We start from the raw sequence: 17,236 nt of genomic DNA on the forward strand, positions 1-17,236 counted from the left end.
GAGGGGAGGGAAGGGTGCCAGAGCCTTGGATCCCACTCTAGGTGGTTCAGAAGATCAGCAGGACAGCTTTCAGGTGTGGCCTATTACACATGAAGCTTGCTCTGTGTCTTTCTTCAAGCTATTCCTCTCACTGCCCCCAAAACAACCCTCCACACCCCAACCCACTCCTGCTCTCATCAGCCCTTGCTCAGGATCACCACACATTTTATCTGATTGCACTGACTCTCCCTCAGAAGAGCCCCTCCTGGCCACCATGACACGCTCTGCCTGTTGTGTTGCCTCATGGTCCTGTACTTGCTCCCTGGGATGTCTTCTTACTAGGCTGCTGCTGCCGCCTCCTCGTAGTGAGGCATCTCCAGTGCCACTACAGTGCCTGACATAAGCGTAAGCTTACTAAGTATCTGAGACTGAAAGTCTGATTCTCAGCTGTTCACTCACCATTGGTTGAGCTCCTTATAGAACAGTGAAATGGGCAATGAAGGCAATGCAGAAGGGAGGAGAACTACGGATGTCACCGAATTCTAGGTTAGGGAGTTTCACATTCCACCTCCAGCCCCTGCCCCCGCCCCTTCCCTCACTGTTAACAGGGAAAGTTGTTCAAACAGCGCTGCTGCTTGCCTTGACCCCCAATGCCAGAACAGCAGCAGAGGCTTCTTGGGCAATAATCATTTTGAGTCTAAACCCGTTGGGTCTAATGTGACTTTATTTTCAAGGTAATGCCTTAGGTCTTTATCGTATGTTCTGTAATTCTCAAGAATTAAACAGTGAAGGCATTCTGTCTCTCCAGCCCCTGTTTTCTCAACAGTGTAGTGAGGAAACATAACAATCCCCTTTCAACTCTCTGATAATGGAAAACTGAAATGAGATGGCAAATTCTACTTTCTGTGTGTGACAGCTTTAATTTCCACTGAGGTCTGTGTCGTCTGGCTGTCCAAGAGGCAAGAATGTAGAGGAAATAACAAGCATATTCGCAGATGAAGAAAAAAACATCACCTCCTCTTGACAGAAGTTGTAAAGCAGTTTCCTGTTAACCTTTATCACGGAGAAGCAGCCGGGAAAACCCTGTGAGTTCCAGGCCCGTCATATTATTATTCTGTAACCTTGGATATGTAACTCATCCTGAGGTTCCCATCTGCGCTAGGGAACTGGTGAGTCAAAACTGCCCGGAGAAAAACAGACCCCAGACACCTCTGTTCACGTGCTGAGGCCCAGCGTGCTGGGCAGAAGCGACTTCTGGGGAAATGGGAAATGGTAGTGGTTTTGGTTCAAAGTGGAGATTTTTAATTTCCTTCTTTTTCTTATACACAGTTCTGTTTTTTCTTTGTTTTTAAATTTTCCTGAGAGCCTTGTCAAGCATCCTCCTTTTCAGCAGTAGGTGGCGATGGTGCATTTCTTTAACTACCAGTGTGTGGCTTCCTCAAACACCCAGTTCACAAAGAAAATTCTAGGTCTCCGGTTAAACCCAAGAACTTGATTTGTAGATCCAGAGTGTCTGAATGGACAATTCCAAGTTTGGTTCTGTATTAACCACGGATTAATAAGACATCTGGGACCTCCCAGCATCAGCCAATGCCTAGAGATAGTAAAGGACTCACCTGTGAGCATGACTTTCCTATGCAGACCAACCAGTCCAGAGCCCACGCACCCTTCCAGTCTCCTCTGCTGGTCTCTCCCACTCAGGGCCACTATTCTCCTACCCTAATCTCTCCAGAGCCAGGACAGAACAACTTGGGACAGTCCCTCTGCCCCACAGTCCTCAGAAATTATTCAAAGTAGCCAATGACCACCCATTCCTTCCACAGAAAGCATACAGGCGGGCTCTTGCCCACAGTTTCCTGTCCCTCCTGACCCTCTGCCTCCTGACAGAGCCTGATGCACCCCCGCCCAGCCTGGTGTGTGCCCTCCTCTTGGGAACTACAAGCAGCCAACTTTCTTCAATGGCAGCTGTCTCCTGATCTATTGGCCTCACTGTACCTGAATCATAACAAAACCTACACTTTTAACAGGTTCTTCAGCAGACTTACCAGCACTGAATCTTAGGGCTTCTTTTCTGAGGCAAAGGGAACGGTGTTCCAGGCCAAAGGCGCACCTGGCCAAGAGTGTTCTTTGGGTCCCATGAACAATGTCACACAACACCTGGCCCAGATGATCCCTACCCAAGCATATTTTCTCATACTGTCTGAAATGGGCATCAATTTGTGCTATGTCGTGCATTTGCACACATCAAACACTCAAGAGGCCCTGACGCCTGTAACCTGTGGAAGCCTCAGCCTGCAGCGGACTGCACGCCGTCCCGCCAAATGACGTCAGCCAGCCCCCTCCTCTGCCCTCCACTGCTCTTCCCTCTCACATCCACCCTCTGGCACTTGGGAATCACTGACTATTTACAGCAAGTGTTAATTAAATGGACCAGTGATTTCATTTTGTAATAAACAGAAATGTCACATTCAGAATGCTGACTTTTGGTAGCAAAAAGGAGTGATCCTAATGAGAAGGATAATTGAGACTGCTGTGAGTTTATGTGGCCAAATCTCTCTGATGATCAGTTTCAACAAAACTGAAATCTTAACTGGCACACCCAGATGAGGTCTAGCAAACTCTGTTGGTAGGTGCCTCGCTTTAGACCCAAGCCATCGCTGACCCTGTGAGGGGCAGGAAATAGCACTGGGGTCTCCCCAAGTCAGGAAAGACACCAACAGTCAGGTCATGAACTGGCCGTGTATCCCCTCCCCCGAATTAAAGCTCCCTCCTTCTCTTTCTCTATTGCCCACTTCAATTCATTATTTGTGAAAGTCTACATTTGAAGAGACAGATCTCATCTCTGTTTAATTTCATACAAACAGTGCAGGTGACCAGAGAGCCCCAGGGACACTGAGGGGAGAATGAAAGGAACAGCCCAGACAGGAGGAAGCATTCTGAGCACAAGCTCGTGTCTACACAAAAAGACACAGACTTCCTTAGGTGGCTTGGTCAACATTCCTTGCATTTTTTTTTTCTTGACCTATTTCTCAAGCCTGCCTGGTGAACACTCTCGGAGGGTCACTGTTCTCCAATGTGGGGAGCTTGCCACACAGCACTAGCAAAGGTCTTTCGTTGCTAGTAAGATATGTGTGTGAAAGGTAAGGAGGTGGGGAAGATGGCACCAGGAGGGCACGAGGAAGTCTCATCACCATGGACATGCCGAGGACATCCTTAGTGCGATAATGGGAGTCCAGGAAAATTATGAGCAGGGCAACCGGTGAAACTTCTAATAAGATGCTCTGTGGTAATGTATGGGAGAGACTGCAAGGGGCCAAGACCAGAAGCAGAGATGGGCACAGAGATTTCAGGATACCCTAAGTCTGTAAAGGCCCTAAGTAGAGCCAACAGGGTGTGCACAGAGGGGAAGGTAGGGATGTAACAGCTAGTTAGGATGCAGACATCACAGGAGTTCATGACTGAGGGCAGAGAAGGTAGCAGGTAGGAAGAAGGATCAGGGTTGACACCCAAGTTTCTGGCTTGGGGGGCTGGATGGGTGGTGGTGCCAAGGACAGAGACAAGGGGGTACCACAGAAAGAAGAGTGAGTTTGGGGGCAGAAAGCTGACACCAGCTGACTCAAGCAGAAGAGGGCAGAGAAGCGCCTGTGGAATTTGGGGCCTAGAGACTTCCACTGACCATAGGGGTGATGGGACCAGAAGCTGGTCTGTCACAAAGCGTGGGCCCTGTGGGATGAGGGGAGGGTGGCGGCACATGCAGACCCATCTTCTGAACCTTTGCTGTGAACCGAAGGGGAAGCAAAGGGTAGCAGCTGAAGGAGGATGCAAGTTGGGAAAGTTTTTCCCTCTGTTTGGGTGGGAGCCAGGTGGCCATGTCAGGGAGGATCTGTGGAGAAGTAGCTGCTTCAGACAGAGAACAGGAGAAAGGAGATGGAGTGGGGCAAGCTCCAGGAGCTGAGGGAAGGGCTGGAACTGGAGGACACATGAACCTGCCAGGCTTGGATGACGGGACAGCGGTCACTATTCCTCTTCCTAGGTGTGCATGCACCGTGGGTGGGTGAGATGCCACAAAATGAGGCGAATGCAATTCAGTCTGTGGGTAAGGACATGGAAGGCTGATGGAGCTCACTCATGCTAGCTTGCATTTTCTCTTTGAAAATCATGTTACCTTCTTGGAACAAAGGGAGTGAGGTCTGGTTTGGAGCCTGCGGCTGAGGGAAGGAAAGCCGCTGTGGGCACACAAAGGCCCTGGGAGGCACACGATGGATGATCTCTGTGAGACGGTCACAACCAGCCATGCTCCAATGTGCAGTTGTGTGACTCCACTCCCTACCTGCCACCACATGTGGCAGCTCGGGGGCAGAAATAAAAGAAGTGTGTGATGGACTGGTCCAGCTTTACTGGGATGTGTGTGTGTGCGCACACATGTGCACACATGTATGTGTGTGCACCAAGCAGCAAGAGGAAGTAGGGTCCAGGGTAAGGGAGGGGCTGCAGTGGTGCACAGAAGGGTTTGGACTGAATTGGCAAAGAGATGATGACAAGCACAGCTGCTCAGATCTTAGAGGTTGGAGAAAATGCATAAACACCCCTCCTTCACTCGATGTGGAGTTTCCTACAGGCCGCCAAGCTCTGTGGCTGTGGCTTTGCCTTTCAGGGGGTGCCCTGCCAATGGTGTCTGAGCTGGCAGTGCTAAACAGGAATGCCAGGCCTGGGAGGGCTGCTCTCCATGCATCTCTCACCCGGCGCTGGGTGCATCTGTCCCCGACACCATCTCTGCAGAGGGATGCTGGTTCTGCAGACGGGGCCAAGTGTGGAATGCGAGATGAGCCAAGGTCAGGGATCTTGACTTGGGTGCCTCTGGCCCTCCTGCAAAGGGAACGACCGTGGCAGTCTCTATTAAACAACTGTCGTGTCACTTTTTGCTTATGAGGCAGGCAGCATGGAGAACGGGGCAGGGCCCAAGGTTTGGAGTCGGCTCTGACTGAACAGATGTCATAGCTTACTAGTCACGCTGGGGGAGAATTTACCTGACGCTCTTGGGCACCCACCTCCTATCTTTCATTAGGAATAATAAATAATTCCTGCTTCAAGGGTTGTTGTGAAGATTAACAATTATCCTGAGTAACAGGTTGCTCCCTTCTCTCTGACCTGTTTCCTTTGAGGTAATTAGTGAGACCCAGAAGCCACTGTGATCATTCCTGGTGATCTGACAGGTGAGTTGCAGGAGCAGATCCCTTTCAGGCTATGTTTGGAGTCAATGAAGATAGGTTCTTAGTCCTCCATCCTGTCATTTTGAGAATGTTCTGTAGTGTCACATAGCTTGAGACCCTCTGCAGGAGAAATGCTCATTAAAAAGATGCACTCCGGCTTCAAGGTTGAAGCAGAATTCTCTGAGTTCAAATTCATGTGATTCAATATACTTAGGTCCTACTTCTCCTATTTGGTTGAAAGGTGGCGGTAATTCTGCCCTCCCTCTCACAGGTGTTTTGTTTTGAGTATGCTCTACAGAGGAAGAATACAAAAATGTCAAATGACAAATCATCCTGAGACAGCAGCCTGAACTCAGATGCTCAGTGACACAGGGTTAATATTGCCACTCGATGAATTCCTAAAACTTGGCTTTAAAGAGCTTTATAGTTTCCACAGTCTCTTTTCTCAGGTGGTTTTATTCCACTTTCCCACACAGGCTGACTGTACATATATTAGAGAGGTGTAATGTACAGATGTTTAAACACGAGCAGAAAGGCTCTGAGGGACTGGAGGGTCGGGCTGCCTCCAGGTACGCGTGTGTGGCGGATGCTCCCGTCAGAAAGGTCGGTGTTCCCGCACAGGGAACGTGCTCAGCTGGACGGAAACCTTTGTTAGGACTCCAGCATATTCCAGGTCTGGGTCTTGCAGGAAGACAATATATCATACCACTCCTCTGGAGAAGAGGGCCCTGGGCATTCCTAGAAAGGTATCAAGTTATACATTGGGATTTCTTCCCAGGTTGATCACCAAGGTAAAAATGCAGAATTCACCTACATGAGAGAATCTGCTTCCTCTCTCAAAAGAAACAAACTATCAGTGTTTCATTCCTACACTGCTCAGCCAGCTGGAAGGTGGGGACTCAGGGTCATGGGGTTTCTGGGAGCCAGGGTCCTCTGTGGCCAGTGACGCCCACCCTGGGAGGCAGTTGCAATAGATCATGTGACAGAAGATGAGGAGAGGGCAGGACAGCCAGAGATTTGGGAAGTAGCAGCTGAAAACTAATGCACGTAAGAATGTGGGAAAGAAGAAAGTTTCAAGACCAAAAGCCTAGATGACTGAGCGGATAATGATGTCACAGATTTGAGGGGACCACAGAAGATTTGGGGATGTGGGAGTGGGAGAGAAGACAATGAATGTGGCTTTGGACCTGCTGTGTTTGAAGTTCTCAGGTGGCCAAGAGGTAACTGGAAATAGGAACATGAGGCTCTCCAGAAAGATCTGCTTTGTGATGAGCTGGAGAAGGAGCTCAGCCTATGGTCATACTGTTAGAAGTGTCTCCCTAAATGTGCATTTGGCGAGTTTTTCCTAAGATGCCTATGAGATGCCTGCTGTGGCCAAGCAGGGCAATGAGAGGCAGTGGCAGAGGCAGTGCTGGGTCTTCATTCACCCAGTCCCAGTTCTCTCTGCTGTCATCACCGGCTCTGCCTCTGCAGCTTCCTCCGTGCGTCTGGCTTCACAGACAGCAGTCAGTGTGGAGGGATTCGGAACCATCTGCATATTCTCAGGGATAGGCACTTCACCTGGCCACCTCATGGTGCCCCAAGCTTTCCTCTAGCAGGGGTGTCCAAACTGTGGCCGAGGATGGTTATCTATGCGGCCAACACAAAACTATAAATTTACTTAAAACACTGTGAGGTTTGTTTTGTGATTACGTGTCATAATGTATTTCATGTGTGGCCCAAAACAATTCGACTTCTTCCAGTGTGACCAGAGATGCCAAAAGGTTGGACACCCCTGTCTAAGGCATCATAGACACCTGAAAAAAAACAACAACCCTGACATACAAGCAGCCCAGTATTTTCTCTTCTTAGTTAAGGATGTTGAAAAGCCCCAGGAAGGAGGAAACAGCCTAACGCATGTATGGCAAGTGTGCTCAGCCACCTTCCATTACAGGTTACTCTTTGTTTCATAACACCACTTTTCCATTTATCTGAGAAAATGCAGACACCATTCAAAAGAACATGACATTGAAATCATGCCCAACAGTAATAAAAATGGCTAAGATTGGCTCTGATATGTTCACAGCTGTTAAGCAAACAAAAAAGGCATTAGCTCTGGCTGGGTAGCGCAGTGGGCTGGAACATCACCCCGTACACCAGAAGGCTGTGGGTTAGATTCCCCACCAGGGCACATACCTAGGTTCCAGGTTCAATTCCTGGCTGGGACACATATGGGAGGTAGCTGATCGATGTTTCTCTCTCTCCCTGCCCCACTCCCCGTCCTCTCTAAGATCAATAAACACATCCTCCAGTGAGGATTAAAACATTTTTTAAGTCATTAAATGCAAGTTTAACTTTACCCCACCAGCTGTGTAAAGATACACACCTCTGCCTGTTAAATGGGGCCCTTACCCCTGGTTTTAGCCCCTTCTAATGCCTCCTGTGGTATCAGGATGGCTGTGTCCAAATCTACATTCCTGGCCACGCTCTTTAAGAGGTGAATTGTAGTAAATTTGCAGTAAGTCAATATGTAGCTCTCGAACTTCTGTTCACACATTTTAAAAAAGCTGGGTCCATCTACTGAGTGGAAGGGCTGGTGTCACTGGCAGACCGAGGCACTCACACCAAATGTCTCTGCGATTGTGTTTCAGTGAAGGTTCTAGACAGACACCTGATAAAGCCAAAGGGTTCTGGCTCCACTGACTGGGGTTCAGACTCTAGTTTCGCTATGATTTGTGCTCTCCCCCAGAACCAATGACATGATGCCCTCTGGCTTCACGCAACCTTCTGCAAACCAATGTGGTAAGTCTGGCCGGCTTCCTAAGATTGTTGCAAATATTAACTACAAGAAGCAAATCCAGTTCTCTGCAGTCATTGAATAAAACTTACAATAGATTAGTGAATAGGAAACTGTTTCTGATATTATATTGTACCATATCTTATCCTCCATTACCAGAGAGTGCATTGACCTATGGTTTACTGCTGGGGTTCAACTCCTCCTTTTTGGGAGAAAGTGGTAATTTTCAAGAGGCCAGGTGGCACTTGTGATAGAAGGAAAGAATATACAAGCTTCTGTTATGTAGCTTCAAACAGCCACTGAAACACAACCCAAGAGTTTGTTATTGTAAAAGACTCAGTTTGAGATTTATGCCCCCCACAAAAAGTGAGGAAAAAAGGCCCTGGCTGGTGGGCTCAGTGGACCGAGCACCAGCCTATGAACCAAAGGGTCGCCAGTTCCATTCCTAGTCAGGGCACATGCCTGGGTTGCAGGCAGGTTCCCAGTTGGGGGTGTGTGAGAGGCAACCACACATTGATGTTTCTCTCCCTCCCTCTTCCTCTCTCCTTTCCCCTCTATCTAAAAATAAATAAAATCTCTTTAAAAAGTTAAAAAAAGCTTGTTTCTGTATTTCACACAAGCATCCCACACAAGAGCACAAACCCACGTGTCTGTGCACACACACTGACATGCCTCACACGCTCACGCTGCAGGTTTGTATCTACTGGAAATGTGGCTATGGCATGACCTCTGTTCCTGGTAATGAGCCGAGACACACTTGATTTCCCTTTCTTTTGATCACTATCCCCTCCCAGACTTTTCTGACAAAGAAAAGAAGAAACAGAAGAGTGGATACCGGGCATACATACCTGACACAGAAGTATAAAACCACGGGTCCTGACTTTTTGGGAAAGTCATGTTCCAATACTCTTCGGTCTAGCTGAAGCCAGTTTAAGTGTCCCCTGAGGAAAACAGAGATAAAGTGATTAGGACTTTGGACTTTGCATAAGTTTCTTGTGGCAAAGGTGTGTGTGCAGTGGAATGGGCTGGATCACAGTTAAATGGGGACCTTTGCCTCGCTATTATGTTTTCAGTATTTGAAGAACCCAGAGGGGTATCCAGGGAAGACCGCATGAGCCAGACACTCTGTGTGACGTGAGGGAGGACAGCGACGCTCAGAGCCAGGGGTCAGAGACCGGCTGCTGCTGCTCGGGCCACACTACAATGAAAATGTAATCATGCTCTCTCGTCCCAAATTCCCATCCCACCACGCCGTGGGCTGCCTTTTTTCCTGAAGGCCTAAAAACACACTTCAGAATTATGATATCAATCTTCACAACATTTTGCTGGGAGCAGATGGGTTGAAAAGTCAATAACAGTCAGTTTCTCAAAAAATTAAACTTACATCTACCATATGACCTAGCCATTCTTCTCCTACGTGTTTACCCAAGAGAAATGAGAGCATACGGCCAGGCCATGAAGACTTTCACATGCAGATGTTCAGAAATACATTATTTTTCATAGCTCAAAACTTGAAACAAACCAAATGTTTATCAACCAGGGAAATGTATAAACAAATTATGATATAATGATATAATGGAATACTATGCAGCAACAAATGCAATACACTATTGATATACAGAACAACATAGGTGAATCTCAAGATAATTATGCTGAGTAAAAGCAACCAAGCAAAAAAAGAGTACAAATTGTAGCTTCCATTAGATGAAACTCTAGAAAGTGCAGATTAATCTACGGTGACAGAAAGCAGATTGGTGGTTGCCTGGGGTGCGGGGAGGTTAGAGGGAGAGATTATGGGGGGCATATAGAAAATTTTGGGAGCATGATGGATTACATCCATTATTTCTTGGTGATGGGGATAGTTTATTCGTGCTTACATGTGTCAAAACTTATCAACTCATGCACTTTAATGTGTATCATTTATTGTATGTCAGTTACACCTCATTAAAGCTGTTTTAAATAGTGGACCACAGGCATACTTGATGATTCACAAGTGGAGCAACTTGCGTATTTGTTTCTTCTTTCCCTCCTTCCATCTCTTCTTTACTTTCATATATGTCAACTGACCACCTTCTTTGATAAAGGGTCTATGGGTGCAGCAGGGAGCAAAGTAAACACCATCCCTTTTCCCCTCAAGCTTACATGCTTGGAAGGAGACACTCAACTGCTACTTCCACAATTAATTACACAGTAACTAATAGTAGTAGGGCCATGAGTGATGAGAACATGTGAGGATCTGACCTAGTTTGGGGGTCTGAGAAGCATTGCCTGGTGTTTGAGTGAGATCTGCAGAATCATGAGAGTTACTTCAGCCAAGAGGAAGGGGAACCACTTTCCAGGCAGAAGAACCAGCATGTGCAAAAGGCCCTAAAGTGAGAAGAAACCCAGCACCTTGGTGTCATGTCAGTAGAAAGGGATGAGGCTGGAAGGGGCAGGGACCTGCTATCGGGACCTTGGAGGCCACGATGAGGTTGGTCTCGGAAGAGAGAGGCAGAGCCACATTACGGGTATGAGCAGAGAAATCTACCCCTCCTTTTCCCTCTCCTCACCCAGTCTCAGTCTATCACCTCAGAGGACTCAGAGCCCTAATCACCTTTACTTCACAAACTCATGCTGAACATACACAACTGGCAGCACAACGCCACTTTGGTGCCCAATGCCATGTCACGCCGATATTCAGGTGCACAAGCACAAGCGAAGGCGCTCACGCTGTGCAGGATGAGCAGCAGAGGCTGTTGGGACTGACTGCCCTGTCACAGTGTCTGCTCCTCAAAGCACGTGCTTACCTCCAGAAAGTGGAAACATGCCAGGGGCTTCCCTCTCTGTCTTAGGAACTCATTTAGGTAGTACCTTCTGTATACACACACACATACACACACGCACAAGTCTCTTGTTCCCTGAAACCCCCACCTGTGGCCTATGTAGGGCTGATGTTTGGATCTGCTTCTTTCTCCGCCTTTTCAGAATCTCCCTCTGGAAATAAACTTTTTCTATGAACTTTATTTTCACTTTTGGTTACTCTTCTCTGAACATAGTAAAAGTGAAAAATAATAGGGAAAAAAAGTGTTTTACATAAAATGACTGCACCAACTTCTTCCAGCCTGGGATAAATTCCCAGCCAACTAGGACATGGATCTGGAAAGAGAAAGCCAGGGTGCCAACTTTGTTTCTGGTTATACCAAAATGCTGGCCTCTGTGCCTTAGCTTATCTTGTTCCCTCTGCCTGGAATGCTCTTCCTCTCCTTCATTGACCCATCCTTCAAGACCCCGCTCTCCTGTGCCTCCTCCAGAAAGCCTTCCCTGATGCACCTTCCCCACACCACACCCCAGCCTGGGACTGGGCTTTCACAGCACCCATCCTGGGCACCTCTGTGGCTGTACTTCCTGCAGTCCAGAGAACTTACTCTGTAACACCTTCTCCCCCACCCCCCAACAGCCTTTTTTCATCTGAAAAGCACAGCAAGATCTTCCTCATAAAATAAAGTGTGTGTTTTTGATCAACTAAAAGGTGTTAAGACAAATGTGAGACCTAATTATTGGTAGTAAGAAGCTCCAGCCACTCCTTTCCTGCCTCTGAAACTGTCCCAAGTCTCCCCGCATCTTCTGCATGTGCTCAGCCTCCTGCATGCATGCCATATGCACACGCTGCGTGCTGACTTTGATCGTGCTGCTGCTCCTAATTGGAACAGTCTCTCCATCTCTTTATCTGAACGCTAGCCATTGTTGGAGGCTGAGTGCAGCCCAGTCTTTCAGTGAAGTCTCCCCTGATTGCCTAAGCCTGGGCTTCCTTTCAAACTCCTCCAGAGCTTCTGGTTTGTGTCGTCTGCAAGGCATTTATAGTACAGTCTTGTACATGTAGTTATTTTAAAAAATACGACCCATCTCTCCAACAAAGTTGTAAGTTTTCAACATTAAAAAAATCATCCCAGAACCAAGCACAAGACCTGGCAAATACTCAGTGCTCAAAAGCCTTGTTTATTGATTGGATGACAACCTCCCAAAGCAACTGATCTGTGCCCAGATTATTTTTTAAGATTTTATTTATTCATTTTTAGAGAGGGGGGGAAGGGAGGGAGAAAGAAAGGGAGAGAAACATCGATGTGAGAGATACATCAACCAGTTGCCTCTTGCACGCCCCCAACTGGAGACCTGGCCTGCCCTGCAACCCAGGCATGCGACCTGACTGGGAATTCAACTGGTGACCCTTTGGTTCGCAGGCCAGCACTCAATCCACTGAGTCACACCAACCAGGATTCAGATCTTAATTTATAAAAATAACTGAGCGACCACACAGAGAGGTCAATGTCATGGAAAGTAAAACTGAATGTTATTTACAGTTTCCCTAGAAATGAGAGGCACACCATGCCAGGCAGGACCACGCCAGGCAGGACCACAAGGGGAAGCACCAGTGTGAGTCAGGCAGAAAAGGAATGAGGAGGCCTAGGCCTTTGTTGGGGTTTCCATGGGGAAGGCAAGGCAGGACAGGGGAACAGCTTAGGGGCGAAGGGTGGCCCCAAGCTGCCGGGTGCCTGGCCCTGAGCTGATTCAGGACAGGGCCCTCCAGGGCTAGGTGTGCGAGGGTCAGACAAAGGGAGTGGTTCAGGGAGTGAGCTCTGCACAGCAAGAGAGATGTACACAACTCTAGCTGTTAGTTTGCCTCTCTAATGGATGTCAAATAAATACAGAATTGAAGAAAAGTCAAGAAAGCAATCCACCCAATGGCCATGTAAATTTAAATGTATTCTTTTGCCTTATAATAATTCTTGACAAATGGTCTTATGGAAATGACCTTTGCATAATCCCCAAGAGATAAACTCTCACCCCACCCCAATGGCACATGACTGACCACACAGACTGCTGGCACTGGTACTTGGTCTCCGGGGTACATGGTTCCTTCAGTGAAGAACCTCAAAGTGGGGCCCTTGTGCACTAAGAGACACAGAGATGGGTGTCTCCCAGCTACCACTCTGCTGGGTTTGCTCACAGCCTGTTCCTCTTCATCCATGTTAACAGAGGACAAAAGAGGGGTGGATTCCCTCTCTAGGTAATTTTACTCCCCATGTTAAACTTTGTAAAAGATGATATTTTAGCAATGAATTTATTTAAATGGAAATTTCTTTGTCCCCAGACATATAGTAGTTTTGCCTTTGTCAGGTAATGAACTGACTAGAAAGTAAGAAAATGGCCAGGAAGCAGAGAGAACAAGGAGGCCAGAATCACCCCTGTGGTCTTTAAGGAAAGGTAAATTTCCTTTCTCCACTCCCCTATTCGAACTCCTCAGCCCCAGTTCAGTGAGGGTTGGCATACGTGCAGGGTTCTGATGTCCATGCAGAGGTGGGCTCCCGCACATTTGTGTTGCTGGGACCCTCAGACAAAAATCTTTCCACTGAAGGGACAGGTGACTCATCCAAGGCCCCTTGCAAGTGCTCAGTATTTGGACAAAAGCCAAGAGATGGGTTAAGAAGCAAATCGGAAACCCTGGCTCTGAAACCATGCCCTCTGGCTGCAATAGGACTTAAACTATTTTCTGCTCCCTGTTTGGGGTTCAGTCATATTTCCTACACCCAGCAGTATTAATAATTCCTCACTTTCCAGGGCTTTTTCCTTCCTATGTGACACCTTATAGTCCTGACATCAAGCTCCTTTCACAATTTTTTTTTATTTAAGTCAGAATGGACCAGGGAGCAAGGAAGTAAAAAGAGCATAAAAACATTTTCTAAATACACCGTAACTAAGTAAGAGATGCCTGATAGCTTGGTTTTCATTATTCTCATTGATTTTTCATTTGAGAATGCATATCAGTGCATTTGCTAGTAACAAAGGACAAAAATTAAAAATGCCCCAGCAGACACTCAGTATTTTTTTATTGCTTGACTGATAACTATCTTTAAAGCTGCGCAAGATAACACTCATTTGGTTTATGGTAGCAATAGGTCAAACTGTTGGGTCAGTAATAAATACGCAGTTGCTTCTAGGCAACGGAAATTGGATGCATTTATTTAATGGATTGCTTTTAGCTTCTACATGTAATACAAATAGATTTCTGGTTCAAGTGTTGGCACCTTCAAGAGAGATGGCCATAAGGAGAGCTTTGTTTATGGAGAGTTACTGGAGGGTGGAGGTGTATGATACGATGATCCAAACTGATCATTCCTGGACTGCAGGGGAGAATGATACTCTATGACTTTCAGAGGTTTTCACTGTAGATGGCTGGCTTCATATGGAATGAGTTTCTACGGAAAGTCAAAGCAAGAGCATGAAATTCTTACAGATGTCCCTAGATGGAGGGGTGGGTAGGGAGCTCTTCAAATGTAACAGTGTTTAACTTTTAGTGTCCTGACTCAGAAATACATGTGCTCATCAACATCAGGTACAGTTAGGGGATAATGATTTAGCAAGAAACCCTCAAATAGTGGTCTTCCAGTGTGTGAGTGTGTGTGTATGAGAGAGAGAGGGTAGGGAGAGAGAGGGAGAGGGGTGGGGGGGGGAGAGAGAGAGAGAGAGAGAGAGAGAGAGAGAGAGAGAGAGAGAGAGAGATTGTATCTGCACCAGACACAGACAACCACAGAGAGAGAATAATGATAATGTATTGGGGAAACCAGATGACTAAAACATGGGCTATTTTGTCCACCTGAATTTATGGCTTTAATTTTGTTTAATCCTCACCCAAAAACATGTTTATGGATTTTAGAGAGAAAGTAAGGATAGGAAAAAGAGGGGGGTGGGAAGGAGAGAGAGGGAGAGAGGGAGAGAGGGAGGGAGAGAGGGAGAGAGGGAGAGAGAGAAAGGTGTGAGAAACACCAATTGGTTGCCTCTAGTATGTGCCCTGACTGGGAATCGAACTCTCAGCCTTTTGGTGTATGGGATAATGATCCAACCAACTAAGCCACCTAGCCAGGGTTATGGCTTTAATTTTCTATTTATGGAGACTTTGTTTTAAATCTTCTCCTATTGTTACAGGGTGCAGCCAAGAGGGGGGACCTGAAATGGGCATTTGAAATGGGGTCCAGAACTTAAGGTGTCCAGGAGATTTTAAGATGTCTCCATCCCCCCACCCAGGGTGTGGGTTGGGGGAAGGGACAAATGGAGCAAGGCCATTGAGAGCTGTTTTGCATAGCAACAGCCTTGCAGCTACGATCTGGCGTGGTCATTTAACATATCTATAGCCTTTGGCTGGTCGCTTAGATATGTTAAATAGCTGTGATCATCTCTGAGCCAGGGGAATGGAAGTAACTTCCCCACCAACATGTGACTGGGAGCAGATCCCCCCAAGCTACAGCGCCTGTGTGGGAGCTCGGAGAAGATTGGCTCCAGGACATGAGGCCACGCCTGCCCAGACTCAAGATGGCAGCCCAGTAAAGCTGGAAGGATATGAATTCTGGCAAGTGAAGCCAAGTGTGGGAGGAGCCGGAAATGAGGCTGCAGAGGAAGATTGGCCTCGGGGATTTAAAACCCAGACTTGGTGGCCATTAGGAAAGAGAACCACGCGGCTTTGGCAGAGTGGGGACTCTCCCCTTCCCGCAGCCCTAAGAGAGAGAACCATGCTGCCCTGAGAAGGAGAGCCATGCACAGCCCTGAGAAGGGAGAACCATGCTGCTTTAGGAGAGAGAACCATGCGGCTTTAGCAGAATAGGGAGGACCTCAGCCATTGAGAGAGAACCGTGGTGCTTTAGGAAGGAGAACCATGCTGCCTTGAGAAGGAGAGCCATGCGCAGCCCTGAGGAGGAGAGAACCATGCGGCTTTAGCAGAATAGGGAGGACTTCAGCCATTGAGAGAGAACCATGCTGCTTTAGGAAGGAGAGCCATGCGCAGCCCTAAGAGAAGAGAAAACCATGTGGCTTTAGCAGAATGGGGAGGACCTCGGCCATTGAGAGGAGGAGAACCATGCTGCTTTAGGAAGGAGAGCCATGCGCAGCCCTGAGAGGGAGAGAACCACACGGCTTTGGCAGAGTAGGGACCCCCACAGCTTTAGAAGGGGAACCACCACCTGGTTTTAGCAGAGATCCCGGTGACTCAGCTGAGGGTGCCAGGAACCCAGGGAGGTCTCCCAGTCGAGATGGAGGACTAACTGGGAAGAACCAGAGGACTGCCTGAGCCATGGACTTCTATTTCCTTTCCTGAGATACGGTACTCTGGACTGGGCAAAGGGGGAAGGAAGGAAGGACTGTGTCTGTTTGTGGGTGTTTTTAGGGACGTTAGGGTTTTTGATAAAGACATTAGGTCACTACTTTAAGTTAGTATAGCATCAAATAAACATTTCCTTTCCTTTTCACGAATCTCTGGCATTGAGAGACGTCTTTCCTCTGGTGGCGGACATAACGGACCCGGGGCCTTCTTTCAATAATAGTATATCGTCCCAGGCCCCCCTTGTTGTGTTCTGTAACACTATTGTACCTCCAATGCTATATCTTATTCACCTCCTAAACTAAAAATGCAAGCCATACAAGGGGTCAAAAAGTCTCATTATTTCTGGTGCTGAAGAGTGGATGCCAAATAAACATCTGCTAAAGAACCAGCAGGTCAACCTCAAATTTGCCCATAGACCAATATTATTGTCAGTCCAGGGCCAGCCAGCCATGTGTAGACATAGCTCCTGCCCTCAGTAAAAGAAGGGAGGGAGGGAGTCTCCACAGTCAGTGAGAATTCACTCTGCTCCCCCTTGTCCAGGATCTGAGCTCTAACGTAGGACTTTCCTTGGGAAAGGAAGAAGTCAAGACAAAGCCTGGATCCATTAAGGTCTCCTTGGATCACCCCATTCTTTTTTCATTTGTCTTAGCCACACACAGAAAGAGTTCTGCTAAAGCCCTTTTCTGGCCACAAAATAGAAGGCATGGCTGTTAGCCATACGTCTGCCAGTCTCCAAGGTGGCAATGAATGTCGAGTGCCATGTCCAGAAGCACCTGTTACGACTCAGGCCGAGAGGTTGTAGCCACTGATCTCTCTTCAGTCTCATGGTTCCGGGCATTTAATGAATGGAAATCCTAAACCTATTATTAAATATTAAATTGCTTCCCCAGAGCAACATTGTGTCATTGTTTCTTCCATGATTGGAAAACCGCTGTTCTACTTTGCTTATTTTTAAACTGTACATAAGCTCGTGGTTGGGAGTGCTCATCAACTAGACCCTGTTCAGAGGGCACAGCCAGTGCCAGGTGTGGTTCTGGTGGGACGGAGGGGGGTGCTCAAGGACACAAGGACCCGGCAGAGCAGAGGGTGTGCCCCTTTGTCCCAGCATTGGGTCTATGGACCCAACTGATTAAGGACACACTG

General features: G+C 47.5%; 1 protein-coding gene across 4 annotated transcripts in view; it reads right to left on the reverse strand.

Moving 5' to 3' along the window:
• FRMD4A (FERM domain containing 4A) overlaps positions 1-17,236 on the reverse strand; it is a 582,202-nt gene that overhangs the window by 126,355 nt on the left and 438,611 nt on the right. For all 4 annotated transcript variants that reach the window (XM_045857669.1, XM_045857670.1, XM_045857668.1 and 1 more), the window contains exon 4: positions 8,814-8,906. In XM_045857669.1, the coding sequence (XP_045713625.1) occupies positions 8,814-8,906 (93 nt within the window). The remainder of the gene's footprint in view (positions 1-8,813; positions 8,907-17,236) is intronic.

Source organism: Phyllostomus hastatus, unplaced genomic scaffold, assembly GCF_019186645.2.
Source record: "Phyllostomus hastatus isolate PE091 unplaced genomic scaffold, TTU_PhHast_1.1 phas_scaffold_1674, whole genome shotgun sequence".
In the NCBI taxonomy this organism is placed as follows: domain Eukaryota; kingdom Metazoa; phylum Chordata; class Mammalia; order Chiroptera; family Phyllostomidae; genus Phyllostomus; species Phyllostomus hastatus.